Source organism: Nothobranchius furzeri, chromosome 7 (assembly GCF_043380555.1).
Source record: "Nothobranchius furzeri strain GRZ-AD chromosome 7, NfurGRZ-RIMD1, whole genome shotgun sequence".
NCBI lineage: Eukaryota > Metazoa > Chordata > Actinopteri > Cyprinodontiformes > Nothobranchiidae > Nothobranchius > Nothobranchius furzeri.
The window spans coordinates 58,299,323-58,315,868 of NC_091747.1; the positions used below are offsets into that span (position 1 = coordinate 58,299,323).

Below are 16,546 nucleotides of genomic sequence, written 5' to 3' on the forward strand. Positions count from 1 at the left end.
TTTACATTGAGCTCGCTGCATACCTTCTGATTCACAATACTCGCAGAGCTCCATCAAAGAGCAACACTGCCATCTAACGGTAATACAAAAAAATTCAAGCAAGGTGGGCTGTAACATCTGGGTGAGCAAATGTTTTACAGTTTTACAGTCAGTGGTAGTTTTTTTATAGTTTCATAACGAAGCTAACGTCTCAATCATCGACAAAATAGAATAAGTGGTCAAAAAAATCGCCTAATGCGAACAACCAATCACGAAAAGAACCGTGACATTGAATGATACCCCCTTTTTAAAACAATTTTGGTTGTGTCCACTGTCACATGACCGGAAGTTTTAATAAATGTTTACAAGTCGAGTCAGCTGACTTCCGTTCTCCTGATTTCATGGTCTCATATTTTGGTGCTGCTGTTGACTTTTTTTCTCTCTCTACTATAAAAAACACATACATGAATTACGTTACGTCGTCTTAATCAGTTGTCAACCTTTTTTTCTTAGCCTTGTTTTAGCACAGTCTGATTTAGAGCCGTTAACAGCTAGCATGTTTAGCTAACAAGCTTCGCCACAACGGTGTATTTACATTAGCAGTAGCAACATTCATCAGAGTGTAATCATGGACAAGATTGTCAAAGGTGAGTGACATATTTTTATAATCTTACATCCTTTCTGGTTTGGTTTTTATGAGCTGAATTGTGTGTCCTGTAGATGTGGGTGATATCCAGTCCCGAATGTTCGACCACAGACCTGTCATCGGTGCAGAAATCCGATATTTTATCAGAGAGTTTGAGGTATTTCTGCTCCACAAAGTCCGATTAAAGCATCCGGGATGTCATTTTAGGTGTCTGTTTAAAGGCTCGGATGTGCAGCTCTTGTTGAATAGGGATTTGTTGACATCGGAGGGCTAATCTGTGTCAGAATCCAGCAGGATTAACAGAATAATTAAATGCTACTCCTCTACAATATGGAGGACGCATCCTGCCAAATGAATCAGTCAATGATAAAATACATTTTAAAATAATAATGAAATATATAAATATAGCACGAAATAAAAATGGAAATAATTTTTTAAATAAAAATAAATGTTGAAATAAATGATTAATCCGTTTATTTCCTAAAATGTTTATTCATTTACGTTTGATTTTATGTTGTGATGTTTTTATTTATATATCTTCTCATTTATTCAGTCACTTTGTCATTTATATATTTATTTAGACAGGATGAGTCATCCGTACTGCAGCAGGTCTCTTTGGAGGATGTTATGTAGGAGCAAGGATTATATTTTATATTGTTTGACTGTCATCAGTAACCAAGTTTAAGAAGAATATGTGGGGGGGGGGGGGGGGGGGGGGAGACATATTTTACTGAATAAAACTTGTGTTGCATATTAAACATATTCACCTTCATGGCAACCAACGTTTAGTAAAATAAACTGATACATTTCAACCAAATCATTGGTATCTAGTTCTAAGGATCTACCAGACAGTCAAGGACCTCTTGTAATAATTTAGATAAAAAGTAATTATTTCCACCATACACAGTTTTACAAATCTCTACACATTTTATTTTCTCTGCTGAGGAAAAATAAAGTGTTTGCTCTGTCCTTGTTTAGGAGAAACGGAGCTTCAGGGAGAGCCGACTGCTGGAGAACCTTAATAAAACGGTGCAGGAGGCTAATGAGCAAATGTTGCCCGCAGATGTGGAAGAAACAAACCGTCAGCTGGCCGACATCATGAAACGATGTGAGTCACTTCATTCATATTCACAAAAAATGCTGTTTTCTGTCATTTTCTAGCTTTAAAATGAACTCCAGCTATGAGGGCGTGTATGCCCTAATAAGCCACAAGTTTTCTGTCGTACCAAACTATGTTGTTAGAAACGCACAAAATATTACTGTTTATTTATAAATCTATAATATTTAGTACATTTTTGGACATACGTAGGACGCCATGTTTTCCGCGCGCAATGCACTCTGGGGGCAATGACGTATATTGGTTGCACTTGGAAGAATAACTATTGACGCTAGTGTTTGTTTACGCGCTCACCGTATTAATAATGAAGTAAAATGCCGCATTGTGCTGCTTTTGGATGTAATTAGTCAGAGGGCAACAAGGGGAGTGATGTGAGTTTACAGCTTTCCCTCTGGCAAGAAGAGGAGAAAGCAGTGGGAAAAGGCCTGTGGATGGACACAACTTCCTAAAGACCCTCGCCTGTGTTCCCAACATTTTTCTCCTGATGCGTTTGAGGCTTATAGTCGACCACAACTACTTAAAGAGCTCACCAGAGCGGCTGGATGGAAACTAAATGCTTTAGGGACCATTTTCCCACACAAGGAGCCTAAACGCCCTCTGAGAGACAAGAGACGCTGGACGCTCTCCTGAGCCGACAACCCGCTCCTGCACCTGCCGCTTCTGAACGTGAAGGTGTCTTGGTTGATCTATGACGCACACGACAGCTCTGGATGCTAAAATTCTCCTAAATCATTTATAATTGAATATGTTCGATCACACAATAGCTTACCGTTAACCTCTGCTGACAAAAAGTGAGCACTCTCCCCCTCGGTTACCATGGAGACACATTTGTCGCACACGCACCACCGGTTTTGTCCTGCTCTCGCTTCATCCCGCCCTTCTTGCTCTTCATGTTAACGCTCGTTTTGTGAAACATGGTCAGTGATGTCATCATTAATGTTTCGGTCTGGTTCAAAGTGAAAAGGCTGAACAGATGACATGTTGGTGTCGCTGAACAGTCGCTACAGGGTCCCAAAGCCTGCCGGTGCAACCGAGGTACAACCATATGACGTCACTACCCAGAGTGCATTGCGACGCTAACGACAATGGCGACCTACGAGTTAAACTATTTTTACAAATGTTATTAAAATGAAGACATTAAGAAGGTTTTTAACACCATTTTAATGTAACTGACACTAACATTTATCTTTTAGGAACCACAGAGTTTTGTAACATGGGTTCCTTCTAAGAGGGTTTATTAAAATAGATTTGCAAGCCTTAAAACATTGACGACCAAAAGCCTGAAGTTCTCGTCTGATCCACAGTAGATGCAGCTAATCACATGGCAGAAAGAGTCCAGCAGAGGGAGCTAGAGACTCAACAGGTAAAAATAATAAAATACTCAAAAACCTGTTTTATTTTGTGACGTCCTTCCGTGTTCTCACATTTCCAAAGGTTTAAACGTTTTACCAGCTAGTTCTCGTCGTCCTCTCTTCCCCTCAGAGCGCCCAGCTGCAGGCAAACATGGAGAAACTAAAGGAGGACTGGGCCGAGTTTCTGAAGGAGCAGCAAGAATTAAAGGAGGAGGTGGATGAGGAGCACGCTAAGGCTGTTGGAGAACTCAGCACTCGATTTAGTGAAAAGAAGAAGGAGTTGGCTAAGCTTTCAATCAGCTGATCAGTTTAATGTTTGTAAAGCTGCAGGTGATCTCATGTTCTCCCTATGCAAACAATAAAAATAGTTCTGTCAGCATTTTTAATACAGAAAGACTGGGAAAAAAACTGGAACAAGCTTTTTAAGTTATCTATGTTTAAAGTACGTGTGCATGAAGGCCTTTGGTAATAAACTGAAATTAGGTTTAATAAAGCTCATCTGTGCACATGTGCTGTTTTAAGGGCTCGATACACGGGAGGCGACGTCGCCTCCATTCATTTTCATTGAGACATGCGCGACAAAGTGATAATCGCGGGTCTCCCTCCTACTAAGCGAAACGCGAAAAACGTGCGTGTGAAAATTTGCGCTCGTGCACGTGTCGTGCACAAACGACCCAGCGACGCGATCCCAGAAAGTTGAATTTTTTTTTTTATTGAACTTTTTCATTTATAAACAACATGGCATAAATTCCTTTGTTTTACATTACCCAGGATCAGGTGCAAAAAAACAAAAAAGAGACTTTGCATAGAAAGCAAGAATATTTGTGAAGGAAACAAACAAACAAAAAAATAAAAGAAATATTAAATTAACAAAAGAGACAAAGAGCTAGGGCTTTGTTTTCAAATCATACTTTTCAAAAAGATTAAGGAGTTTCATTGCATGTTTACTTTTCATAAATTTAAGGGCTTTGGAGAAAGAAAGGCACTCGTTATGAAATGCATAGAATCTAGGCTTCACATTTCCATATCTACATATGTGAATGTAAAATTTAGCTACAATGATCATGTTATTTACCAGAAAGTCCCATTTAGTGTTATCTAATATGGCTCCGTAAATGACATCGTTCTCAGAAAAGGGTTCAATACATATCTTTGTGTATAGCCAGTCATGGATATCAGTCCAGAGCTTCAGAGTAAATGCATTGAAAAAATAAATGAACAGAGGTTTCTATATCATCACAAAATACACACTTATTTGTTTCAAAACCACGTCTCTGTCGTAAGAATTCCCCAGATGGGTATATGTCATTTGAAACTCTATAATGGATTTCTTTGGCTTTTGGAGTTATAGGAAATTTGAGATATTTAGAACGTAATGAGTATATAATATCTATCCGGTTCATGGGTCATCACACGCCCATCTTCATCAGTTAAATGAATTAGGGACCAAACGCCTTAGTCCATCCAGTCCTTCTTATATAATGACTTATTTTTAATTGTAATATATCTATTGTTCCAAATCGGTGTGTTGTGTGGAGTGAAATTATGATTGTATAAAAGTTTCCAATATAGAAGGACTTGTTGATGGAACCGGGATAATTTGATCGGAAGTTTTTTAATATTGAAATCGCATTTTAACAAAAGGTCAATGCCTCCAAACCTTTTGAAGATTTCCCAGAAAGTTGAAATATTTTCTACTTTTCATCGCTGTCACTCAGACGAGGACCAATCAACGGAGGTTTCATTCACTGACCAATGAGCGGACAGGATGCTCCGTACACCTCCGAGCAAACATGGAGAAGTTTTTTTTTTGTACAAATTAACAAATACATCGCTTATCTTACAAATCAACAAGATATGAATAAGTATAGGTGGTAATAGTACATCAAATGACCTTCCATATAAAGTGACAGAAAAAAAAAGAAAACGAAGCAAAAACAGAAGTACGCACATTATACAGTCTAGCTACATCAGTTGAAAAGCAGCATCAAAAATTCAAGTAAGATGTGAGCTTTATTTAATTTACACTTATGAAGCCTTCAATAGAAGGACTTCATTTTTAAAACCAGCAAAAATCGGAGTAATTTTTAAGAAGCAACATTTATGAATGAAAAGTTTTGCAACTATAAATAAGTTGTTAATCCCAAATTCTATGTTCTTATTTTCTGTTTGTAGGCCAAATCTAATGACTTGAAAGGTTAGAGAAGAGCAGTCAATATTTTTAGAGGTTAACCAGTACTGAAAATCATCCCAAAAAGATCTGGAACTGTCACGTGAATAAAAAAGGTGCTCTGCAGTCTCAATATCAGTGTTGCAAAAGGTGCATTTGTCCGTATCCATATTGAATTTCTTGTGAAGGAAGTCCTTGGACGGGTATATGGCATTTAAAATTTTAAAGTGATTTTCTTTTGCTTTTGGTGGAATTGGAAAAGAAAGATACTTACTCAAAAACCTAGAATTATAATCTTTAAACAAATATTTTCTTTTTAATTGAGAAGGAAAACGTTGTTTGGTTAGAATTGTTTCCTTTAAATTGACGATCATCAATAATTAAGGACGGTTCACGAATTATAGAGGAAGAACAGGTTAAACTGGCTTTAGCCATCTGAATCATTGCAGGGGGAATGGCTTTCACAACTTTAATGAATTTACTTTGAGTACATGATACGCCATAATTATCTATGAATTTATTATACGATAATACATTGCCATCATTGTCTACCAGGTGTAAAACGGTCCAAAGTCCATGATCCATCCAATCCTCATAAAAAATGGATTTTCTTTTTATCAATATACATCTGTTGTTCCAAATTGAATTTGTATGTGGAGGAAAATTATGCTTGTAAATAATTTTCCAGTACTGGAGAACCTGTTTGTGAAAATTAGATAATTTAATAGGTAATTTGGAAATTTCAAAGTCACACTTTCAGAGAAATTCAATGCCACCAAGCTTCTCGAAAATTATTTTAGGGAAATAAAACCAATTACTGTTTGAGTTATTTTCTCTTTGTAAGCAGCTGATTAGGATCTTTTTAGATTTCTGGGTAACATGCTCAAAATTTAGATTGTCTCTATTATTTGTATCCTTTGAGATTATAATACCCAAATATTTAATTTCAGTTTTAATAGCTATGTTAAGAGAGACACTGAGTTCACAATCATGAATATTTCATCATTCACATTTTCTGATATTCATTTACAAACCAGAGGCCTTTGTAAATAGTGACATTTCATTTAGTGCGAGAGGAACCTGTGACGTGTTCTTTAAAAATTGTGTAGTATCATCTGCTAATTGACTTATGATCAATGGGGCTCCCATCAAGTTCAGTGGTTGAATATTTAGATTGTGTTTCATGAAAATAGCTAAAAGTTCCGTTACAATAATGAAAAGTAACGGAGAAGCTGGACACCCCTGACGGAGAAGTTATTTTATTTATATATCAGAAGTAAGATTTCACATAACTCTAGCAGCACCTTGTGAAACATCATATCTACCGCTTTTTAAACTCTGAACCGCTTAAATAGCCTTAATTCCCTCCAACCTGACACAGCCAAACAAAACAACGGAAGTTTCCATTTCGCCATGGAACAGAACGCTTTGCTGCTGGCCGCTGCCGCGGGTCGCCTCCCGTGTGTCAGGTAATAAAACGACGAATTTGGCTGATCGCGGTCGTTTGTCGCCTCCTGTGTGTCGAGCCCATTATGGGACAGGAACCATCATAAGTGCAGCAACTGATGTAAATGATGAAATTCTGCTGGTAAAAGAAGAAGTGATGCAAGTTTCTGCTTTGTTGAAACTTGTCTGCATCAGATTTTGAAACATGCTGGTTTTTCATCTGGACTTTTGACACATTGGTTGTTTTTTTCTATGAAGGTAAGACAACTTCTTGTGCAAGTCACCATGATCTCCAAAATCATTGTTTTGATGTTGTAGATGATGTAACAAGAGGCCTAACCGTGTGACCTGAGGATGCAGGTTCTGTCCGACATAAACGACGTCCCTGAACACGAGTTATTTCTTCTTTACTTGAGCGTAGAGGTCCTCTGCCCTGTCGGCAGCCTGTGCCGAGTGGCTTTCTGGTTTAGAGACTGCAACCTGTGCGTACACCACCGTCTCCTGCTGTTCTCTGTCCTGCTCCGAGACGCTGCTCTGAGACGCTTTGGGTCTTCTCTTGAACATCACACGTTCATAATGGAGTTCTTCTGCTTTATTGGCTGTTGTTGGAGCAGAAACGTCCTCGTATATGTCACCCTGTGGATAACGGATGATTTTAGTGATCTGGTCTCAGATGTACAGATGAAAAGTGAAATGTTTACCCACCTGAGTTTGTCGTTTAGTTTGACGTTTGAACTTAAAGCAGCTGGAAGACATTAGAGAGCTGTCAGATTAAATCTACTGAGTTTCACCGCTCACATGAAAGCTGTAACTAGATCAGCGTTTTATCATCTTCATCAGATAACACCACCTCGGCTTGTATACATGTAGCCATTCTTTTTAATCCAGTCAATCCAGAGCATGCACCTGGTGACTACCCTCCACCGTTTTTAAATCTTAAATCCTGTGTATCCAGTCTGGGAGTGAAACTTGACTCTGATCTGTTAATGAGTTCACAAATTAACTCTACAGTCCGGTCCTGCTGTCTTCCAACTACGTCGCATCTCGCGCTTAAAGTCGATAGTCAAACGACCTCAGCTGGAGTCTGTTGTTCACGCCTTTGCAACTACACAAAATGCGGCGGCTAGGTTCCTGACAAACACCTCGAGATGCTGTCAGATTTCCGTCCTTGCAGGCTTGCGCTGGCTGCCTGTTAAATACTGCATCCAATTTAAGGTTTTGACCTTTGTCTACAACATTGTGAATGGTCAAGCCCCGGCTTATCTTTCAGGACTGATAAAGCCTTATGCTCCAACCAGGAACCTGAGATCTGCAGATCATTTGCTTTTGTGCGTCCTGAAAATGAGGTATAAATCTCGTGGAGATCTCGCGGGCCTTTGCGTTCACTGCTCCTAAACTCTGGAACGCTCTCCCCCTTAGTGTTGGACAGGCCCCAGAACTGGGCCGATTTAAGTCGGTACTGAAGGCCTTCTTCTATCATTTAGCTTTTATTCAATTACAGTGATCCCTCGTTTATCGCGGTAGATGCGTTCCAGACCTGGCCGCGATAGGTGAAAATCCGCGAAGTAGGGACACCATATTTACAGTATTTATTTAACAGGTACGTATTCAGTATTCAGACTTTTAAAACCCTCCCTTTACATAGTACTGTATTTTTACTTGGTTTTTTTTATAGTTTTATTACAAAAAGTGCATTTTATGATGAAATTGATGAAAAAAGCAGGAATTTCTTGATATTTCGCATAGAAAAATACCGCGAATCGGCGAATTTCCCGTGAATAAGGCCCAAAGAAAAAATCTGCGAAGTCGTGAATCCGCGATAAACGAACCGCGAAGTAGCGAGGCATCACTGTATCTAGTTTTTAGTGTTTTTACGTTTTGTTGTGGCTCTGTATTTTATTGTTGTATGTTTCTTTTACTATTTTTTAGATATTACCTCTTACCTCCTACAAGACTTTTATCTGTTTTTATCTTGGGGCTTGTCCTTTTTACTGTACAGCACTTTGGTCAGCTGTCATGCTGTTTTTAAATGTGCTATATAAATAAACATGGTATGGTATGGTATGGTATGGTATGGTATGGTATGGTATGGTATGGTATGTAGCCGGGTCTTGCTTCTCCAGCAGCTGCTCTTTTTTGCTCATGATAGTTGTTTTTATTCCGTTTTCCCAATTTGTGACATCACAAATGGAGACTTTTTGAAACGGCTCGTTTTCGGTTCATAAATCCTAAAACCAAAATGACAACGAGTGGATGGTCTGGCTGGTTTTTTTTTTACATGTGGAGTGTTTATAGAGGCAGCAGAGACCCACATGGCAGCACATAGAGATGCATGATGTCATATTTAATATCTGAGACTTACCACGCACAAACAACCAGGCAGATGACCACGAGGACAATGATTCCTGCTACAGCAGGCAGCCAGGTTAGAAATGAACCTCAGAAAAAGAAGAGCAGAACTAAAATAGCTGAAGCAGAAGTTTGATTGTTTTACATCAAAAGAAGAATTACAAACTTACTTCCAACACTAATTTTGACAGTTGATGATGTCTGATTCCCCAGATCGTTTGCAGCCACACAGTAAAACTCTCCTCCCTCTGTGACGTTGAAGCGGTGAACCTGCCCCTCAGACACGCTAACAGGTCCCTCTGAGCTGATCCTGAACCAGCTGAAGCCGCTGACGGGAGGCTTGGCTCTGCTGGAGCAGCTCAGTGTCACCCAGCTACCTAATGACACCGCACCTGATGGACTGATGGAAGCTGAGGTGTCTTTAGGAGCATCTGAGGAAAATGTGACTCACGTTAACTTTATTGATCAGAAATAGCTGAACCACGATGAGCAGACAGGATCACTCACAGAAAACTTTAAGAGTCGCATTTGCATCTGCTTTCCTGAGATCTGTTCCTCCGTTCACAGGATACGAGACAGAACACGTGAAGCTGTATCCATCATGCGTGTCTGACAGAGTGATGTTCTCCTGGATTTTAGTTGTCATGGTTCCATCTGCGTTTCCCTCTGTTTGTGTGTGAGAGTCTCTTCGGAGAGTCCAGGTGAGTTTAGGAGGTGAGTGCGGACACGGAGTCAAAGCCGAGCAGGTTATGGAGACAGACTCCTTCTCCTTCAGGTCCTTCAGTCCACCTGAGATGTTGATCCTGGGACTCCAGGCAGAATCTGGGATTTCATATCAGACAGAAACGAGTTCACAAGTCAAAGAAATCACCTGTCATCGCTTCCGTTCAGCTTTAGAAAATTAACTGGGGATCTGTTATTTCTCATTGATACATTTTTAATAAAGGACCAAAAATAAGGTATGTTGAGTTGTTTAGCCCTTGTGTTGTGTTAGAAAGCTGTTTACACCTAGCGGGTCCATTTGGACCCGTGATTTAAAAAATGCTTGAAAATGCTTAAAATCACCAGTCTTCTTCAAATGTTGTTTTTCAGCTAATTGCTGGCTTAGTATGTGTTCATATGAATGGAAGCAGTGTGTGAATAGTTTTTTAGTTGGCTCCACAGACACACTATTTTAAAATATACCACTTGTTTTTGATTGCAAAAACTGTTGAAATTCACTAAATATGTTTCTTTTTCTTATAGAATTAGTAATAATAAACTATAAATGTGTTATAAACAATTATTAGAGTACACCTACCCAAAAAATTATAATTTTTTATTATTATTTAAAAGTATTAACAACAGTGACATCTTTGGTGTTTTGGGTCAAAACGGACCCGCATGGATTAATGGTCGGATAAAGTCAACAAGTCATTTTTTTTCTCCATAAAACCAACTTTTATTTAACCATTAAATGAACAATAATAAACAACACTGTGTGTGTGGTTGTGCACGCACATGCACCTGCATTGACCATAAACTGAACATTGAAAATAATATGGTGTTAGCGCAGGAATGTTGTTCTGAATTAACCATAATCGGTGTGTGTGTGTGTGTGTGTGTGTGTGTGTGTGTGTGTGTGTGTGTGTGTGTGTGCGTGCGTGCGTGCGCGCGCGCGCGTGCGTGCGTGCGTGCGTGCGTGCGTGAGTGAGTGAGTGAGAGAGTGTGTGAGATGTTGGCCATAACTGTGCACACTGGGCCATAATAGATCATCAGAGTAACCCATAGCTTTTAAGTGATGCACACAACAGCCAGTTTTCTCTGCCGGGTCATTTTGGACCCGTAACACCACGGACGTAACTTTTATTTTTTTTAAACCTTTAGAATTTACTAAAATTGTGAAAATGGATTTTGCTGCATTTAGATAGGTGTGTCTGAGGATTAGATGAAGCCTCGTTCAAGGACAAAAAAGGAAAGTGTACTTTTTACAGTTAAACTTGAAAACGGGTCAATTTTGACCCTAACGCAACAGAAGGGTTAAAGCAGAAATATGTTCCCAGATGGTCTCTACTGGGAATGAAAGCCTGGGGGGGGGGGGGGGGGGGGGGGGGGGGCTCTGATACACTTGTTATAGGATCTGGTAGAAGGCCACAGCAGGGTTGGGAGTCTCACCTCCTGATAGTTGGACATCTCGCTTCTGATTGGATAACAGCAACACGGCTCTACCCCTGACTGTTTGCTCTGCAACGTTGGCATGGACATAATTTTCACTTTAGAAGTGGGGGGGACACGGGGTGGGGGTGGGGGTATCTTTACAGTATGTTCTAATCGGAAACAGGCTTCAACACAATCTGTTGTTTTCCGCTTGGTCCTAGAGCTCAACCAGTGTCAATTTAATGTAGCGTAATATTGTTTTTGGATGGTAAAAAGTGCAGGGGTCAAAACTTGACTTTGGAAAAAGTGGGGGGGACATGCCCCGCCCAACCCCCCCCCCCCCCCCCCCCCCCCCAATTACGTCCATGAACGTTGATGTTTAATCTCCACAGATAACACAAGCCTGAAGGAGTTCTGCAGTGTGGTGGAGTTGCTAACATTTAGCTTCTACTAGCAGAGACGTTCTCTGCTGTTCCCTGGACGCTAAACCATCAACAGCCTTCCCCTTCGTGAGTCAAGATGGGTGAGTCCACGAATGTGAAGCGACAGTGTGACGTAGATCTGTCAGGATTTTCTAAACCTAGAGTTCCCCTGTTTGTTTTCAATCAGAAGCTAATGCAGGAGATAGGTGTAGGAGACTATTTTCATGTTCGGCCTGCATGAAAAACTCAGAATAACTGATTATAATCAGAAATAATCATTTTTCAGGCTTCCACACCTTTAAGACCCTCACTCTCTTTCTGTGATTAGGGCTGCAGCGTCGGCTTTCCCCGGTCTTGAGCCAAGATGGGTGAGTTCATAAATGCTAATGATGTAGAACTAACTGACTCGAGCGTTTCCTTGTCTGTTTTCTCAGTGGCTAAATCAGGAAATAGGGCTTGAAGACTATTGTCACACTCTGCTTGCATGTCAAAATCAGAGCGACTGATCATACTTCAGAAGGAATTCTCTCAGCCAACTTGGTCTTTAAGGGCATTCTATCTTATTTTCTGTCAAAAGAATTAGCAAACAAATCCATTATTAGATTCAAGATTTCTAGACAAGCAACTTGTTCTTACATCACAGTCAGAAGAATAAAACAGATTATTAGAGATGTAGAAATAAAAGAGTGACTTCAGAGTGAAGAGCAGAGCAAAACTCACCTTTAACTGTCATACGAAGAGGACTATCACAGGCTGTTGCTCTGATTTGTTCTTCTTCAAGTCTGAAGAAGTAATCTCCTGAGATGCTCGTGGTTAGGTTATAAAACACGGTGGTGCAGTTTTGCTCAGTCAGGTTTCCAGTAACATTCACTAGTTTCTCTGCATTGCTACTGTCAAAAATGTTGTAATCGCCATTAATCCAGAATCCAGAGGGTTTGCTTTGGGAGGCAGGTGCATCTCTTAAGCTGCACGGGACTAACAAACACGATCCGCTGAGTGCTTCCATCTCCTGTGGTGTAGCAGTGCGGATGGCTGCTGTTACACTTCCACAACGAGCCCAAACACCTGTAAAACCAGACCAGTCAAATTCGTGGCTCAAGCTACAGCTGGGCTGGTAGAAATGATGAGAACAAATGTCTCACCTGGGAGAAAGAAGACACTCAGTACCAGCGTTGCCACGGCTGCAGACATCAGACAGCTCATCTTCACACTGGAAACAAGATGCAAACAACTGATGGAGCCGAGTCTTGGAATAAATCTAAATGTTAAACAGGAACTAACTGGGTTTATTTTATTTTCAGCTGTAAAACCACAGATGAGTAAAAACAAACCTTACCAAATGAGGTGCAGCTCTGTGAGAATCATAAAGACACAACTTTGTTATAAGTGTGATGTGATGTAAAAGACTCGACATACTCATTTTACCTTCTTGAAAAAGGGGCGTGAACCTTTAAAATGCACCGCCTGCCTGAGAGGATGTGTAGAAATGGTCAGGGAAATAACGTAATTGTTTACGTTATGTAAAACCTATTCAAGAGAAACTGTTTGTTATTTTGACATCAGATTAGTAAAAGATGTGTCCACAGCTGCTGGGGTGCACTGACAGAGGCAAGGCCCTCTAGATGAACAGTCTCCAAAATTCTTCTGCAGAATTTGGACAAACTTCCTCTTTTTGGTTTCATGTTGGTCTCAGGTTCAACACATGTTCCATGATCTCGTCAGCACTCAGGATCCTCACTTTTTATTTTTTAATCACAAACAGGGTGGACACACATGTCGGGACCTTTCTGTTGAAAATTATTTTTCCGTATTTGAGTCATGGATGAACAAATGCAAATCTAAAAACTAGGGCCGAGACTTTAACGCGTTCATTATGATTAATTAATTAGAAAAAAATTAGGTGTTAAAAAAATGTACGCATTTAATCACAGCTTGCCTTTCGAGCAAGGCGGAACCTTTGTCATTGCACGATTTCCTTGTAGACCGAATATCACTGACGCACACAACAATGCACAGCGCTAATGGCTACTAAAACGGAATAAAAGCAGAAAGAAGTTGCCTTGCTTGGACTGATGCAGGATTTAGGAAACACGTCCGCCTCTTTTCTTAACTTGGAAAAAAAAACTGCCAGACAACTACGGAGTCCGTGTCGCGAACATTTTTCAGAGATCGTCTCTGCTGCGGCTGCCCGGTGGCACCGGAACCTTTACAAAAGTTGCGGTTATCTATATTTTAACATTTACGTAACATCTGTGCAGCGCTGAAAGCACCAGACAGAATAATTCTGTGCCCTAACAGTAGTTTATGAAAGTAGTCAGACAAACGAGAGGCACCTGGCTGCCGCTGGGAGAACGCTCCTGTTCTCACTACTCTGTAAACAATCACAAACAACGTGTCTTAAAGTTGATAACAGAAGTTTAAGTTAAAACAGAAACACTCTAAAAATGTGATTAATTTAGATTAATTAATTAAAAAGCCTCTAATTTATCAGATTAATTTTTTTCATCGAGTCCCGGCCCTAATAAAAACACAACAATCTTTTATTTCTGAGTGGCGACTCTGTTTCCAACTTGTAATATATGAAGTTTGAAATACTTTCTTCATGTCTAACTCGATCAGTGATGAGGTTTGATTTAGCTCAAAACAAGCAGAAATTAAATCAATAAAAGCAGCTATTGGGCTGAACGATCAGGAGAAGACCCCGAGCCTCAGCTCTGCGTGTGACCGGTGCAGCCTTTCTCAAATGGGGGCACGCGGCGTACCCCTGGGGCTGGGGTACATAAAGAAACTCCAGGGGGTATGTGGGAAAATGTACATTCATTTACAAAATAGAATCCATGCAAAATCTTTTAAAAATAATTATTTAATACATATTTTAGGAAAATATAAGTAAAAGTTCATAAAATGGGTTTTATATTCCGTAGAAGTAGGCTAAATTCATTATCCCAAAATCCCAGGGTCCCCCCCCCCCATACCATAATGGTTAACTCAAACCTGTCGTATAACGCCTGGCATCGCCAGTCAGTCATTTGGATCAGCGTTCAACACGTGGTTGAAGTGCAGCAGCAATTGTTTGGAAAACACGGAGGGACAAGCGGTCAAGAAGGCCAAACCAGAGCCGGCAAAATTCCGGCTGTATCTTGAAGATTATGCTTCTATTGGATTTACTTCCATAAACTGCAACCCACCCAAGGCACTGTGCTTTTTCTGTGGGGAGAAATTAGCTAACAGTAGCATGAAGCCAGCACATCTGCAGTGTCATCTTAAGACAAAACATGGATGTCATGTTGGTAAGCCACCGGATTTTTTAAAGAGGAAACTGTCTGAATTCAGATCATCTCAAGACAAGATGCGGAAGGCCTCCACAACATCAGCCAAAGCCCTGGAGGCCTCTTATGAGGTATGTTGATGCTGATTGCATTTATGAGCACATACTATTCTGCAAAAGCTTGGAAGGGAAAACAACAGGAGCGGGCATATTTAATGTTGTCAATGCCGCTTTCTGAATATGGTTTGAGCTGGAAGTCCTGCAGCAGCATCTGTACGGACGCGGCAGCATCAATGACGGGCCGTGCGACAGGGCTGATAGCCAAATATTTACACATTTTAGGCACAAAGTACTGAAAATAAACATTGACAGGAAATGAATGGACAGATGTATTTTCTTTAATTTTACATTTTGAGTTTTTATAGAGGCAGCAGAGACCCACATGGCAGGACGCAAGGATGCAAAGGTGAGTTTTGAGGAAAATGTACCTTTTAAGTTACATTATTAATGACAACTGCCCAGTCATCAACAGAAAACACAATTTTCAATAGCGTTTTTTAAATATTTCAATCCCTTTACATTTGTTCCCTTTATCTGTACTTTTACCTTAAAAAAACTCAAGTACTGCTTCCACCGCCGCTCCCCAGGTGGTTCTGGTGCTGTTTGGTTCTGTGTGCATGCGTTCACATCTGATACACAGGAACATAATTACAGATCTCTTTAGGGTTTGAGTTTTGAACTAATCAAGCAGTTGTTACCTGCTTTAGGAATCAGCAACTATCACATGGAGTGATGTGTAAATATCACCCTCTAGCGGCTAATATTAACAATTACAAGAAACACAGCAAAATGAGCCCCACTATATTTAAATACATTTAAATAAATAAATCTCAGACTTGGGGGAAGCTGGTATTAAAGTCAGGAGTACTTCAGCACACCCAAAAGCAGACTAGAAACATCTATGAGGAGGCTAAAGACTCCTCTAATTGGCAAAAAATTATAGTTTAGTACCAACTTTGGCCACTGGAGGGCAGCAACTCCCCTTCATCTCTAAATGGTGTTGGAAATCAGAGTGTTTTTCTATTTTTTGTCAGCAGAGGGCGCAAAATCTCCATTCTTTCAAGGAAACAGTACATGTAGAGCAAGTGATTTTACGTAGTAAGTCTTGCAAAAGTCTTTTTAGACAAAGAACAAATAGTAAGCAGGGTCTGGTGGACGATACAAAAGGTGGAGAGCTTTGCAATCTGGATTAGGAAGCCCAAGAATAAGGTGTTCAAATGAACTGTAACTATTAATTGGTAAGGGATAGATTAATAGGTCTGAATGAAAAATGGTTGCTAATCCTCCTCCTCGCCCTGTACTTCGAGCAATATGATGATTAGAAGGAGTCGCCTTGTTTAAACTAACATAGTCCTCTTGCTGCAGCCAGGATTCTGTGAGAGAGAGCAAAGATCTGATTATCACAAATCAAGTCATTAACTAACAGTCTGTAGAAAATTAAACCTAATGTTCAATAAACTACATTTAATTTTTCTAGTTTTCTGTTCTGTCCAATTTGTCCTAATTTCTATGAGATTTCCATCATTTTCTCTATTAAGCCTGTTCACCTGCTGAATTATTGATTCACTAAAATAAAGGCAATAAAGTTTGTCTTCTACTAA

The 16,546-nt window shown here is 40.0% G+C and overlaps 2 protein-coding genes across 2 annotated transcripts; one reads left to right on the forward strand and one right to left on the reverse strand.

Moving 5' to 3' along the window:
- Positions 1-330: 330 nt before the first annotated feature.
- On the forward strand, positions 331-3,588 carry bloc1s5 (biogenesis of lysosomal organelles complex-1, subunit 5, muted). Its single transcript, XM_015955433.3, has 5 exons — positions 331-626; positions 700-782; positions 1,604-1,733; positions 3,047-3,105; positions 3,225-3,588. The coding sequence occupies exons 1-5, from the start codon at positions 608-610 to the stop codon at positions 3,396-3,398; spliced, it is 465 nt and encodes a 154-aa protein (XP_015810919.3). The 5' UTR covers positions 331-607; the 3' UTR covers positions 3,399-3,588.
- A 223-nt stretch (positions 3,589-3,811) lies between these two features.
- On the reverse strand, positions 3,812-13,014 carry LOC107383030 (sialic acid-binding Ig-like lectin 13). Its single transcript, XM_070553383.1, has 8 exons — positions 12,954-13,014; positions 12,760-12,827; positions 12,338-12,682; positions 9,567-9,881; positions 9,230-9,490; positions 9,073-9,148; positions 7,416-7,455; positions 3,812-7,346 (listed from the first exon to the last, which is right to left on the reverse strand). The coding sequence occupies exons 1-8, from the start codon at positions 12,980-12,982 to the stop codon at positions 7,107-7,109; spliced, it is 1,374 nt and encodes a 457-aa protein (XP_070409484.1). The 5' UTR covers positions 12,983-13,014; the 3' UTR covers positions 3,812-7,106.
- Between the last annotated feature and the right edge of the window lie 3,532 nt (positions 13,015-16,546).

Excerpts from the sequence above, each read along its gene's own strand:
- LOC107383030 (XM_070553383.1), bottom strand. The coding sequence starts at position 12,982 with ATGATTCTCACAGAGCTGCACCTCATTTG. Across the intron at positions 12,828-12,953 it reads ACAGAGCTGCACCTCATTTG|TGTGAAGATGAGCTGTCTGA; the intron begins GTAAGGTTTGTT and ends TCTTGTTTCCAG. Across the intron at positions 12,683-12,759 it reads GAGTGTCTTCTTTCTCCCAG|GTGTTTGGGCTCGTTGTGGA; the intron begins GTGAGACATTTG and ends CTGGTTTTACAG.
- bloc1s5 (XM_015955433.3), top strand. Across the intron at positions 783-1,603 it reads ATTTTATCAGAGAGTTTGAG|GAGAAACGGAGCTTCAGGGA; the intron begins GTATTTCTGCTC and ends GTCCTTGTTTAG. Across the intron at positions 3,106-3,224 it reads GGGAGCTAGAGACTCAACAG|AGCGCCCAGCTGCAGGCAAA; the intron begins GTAAAAATAATA and ends TCTTCCCCTCAG.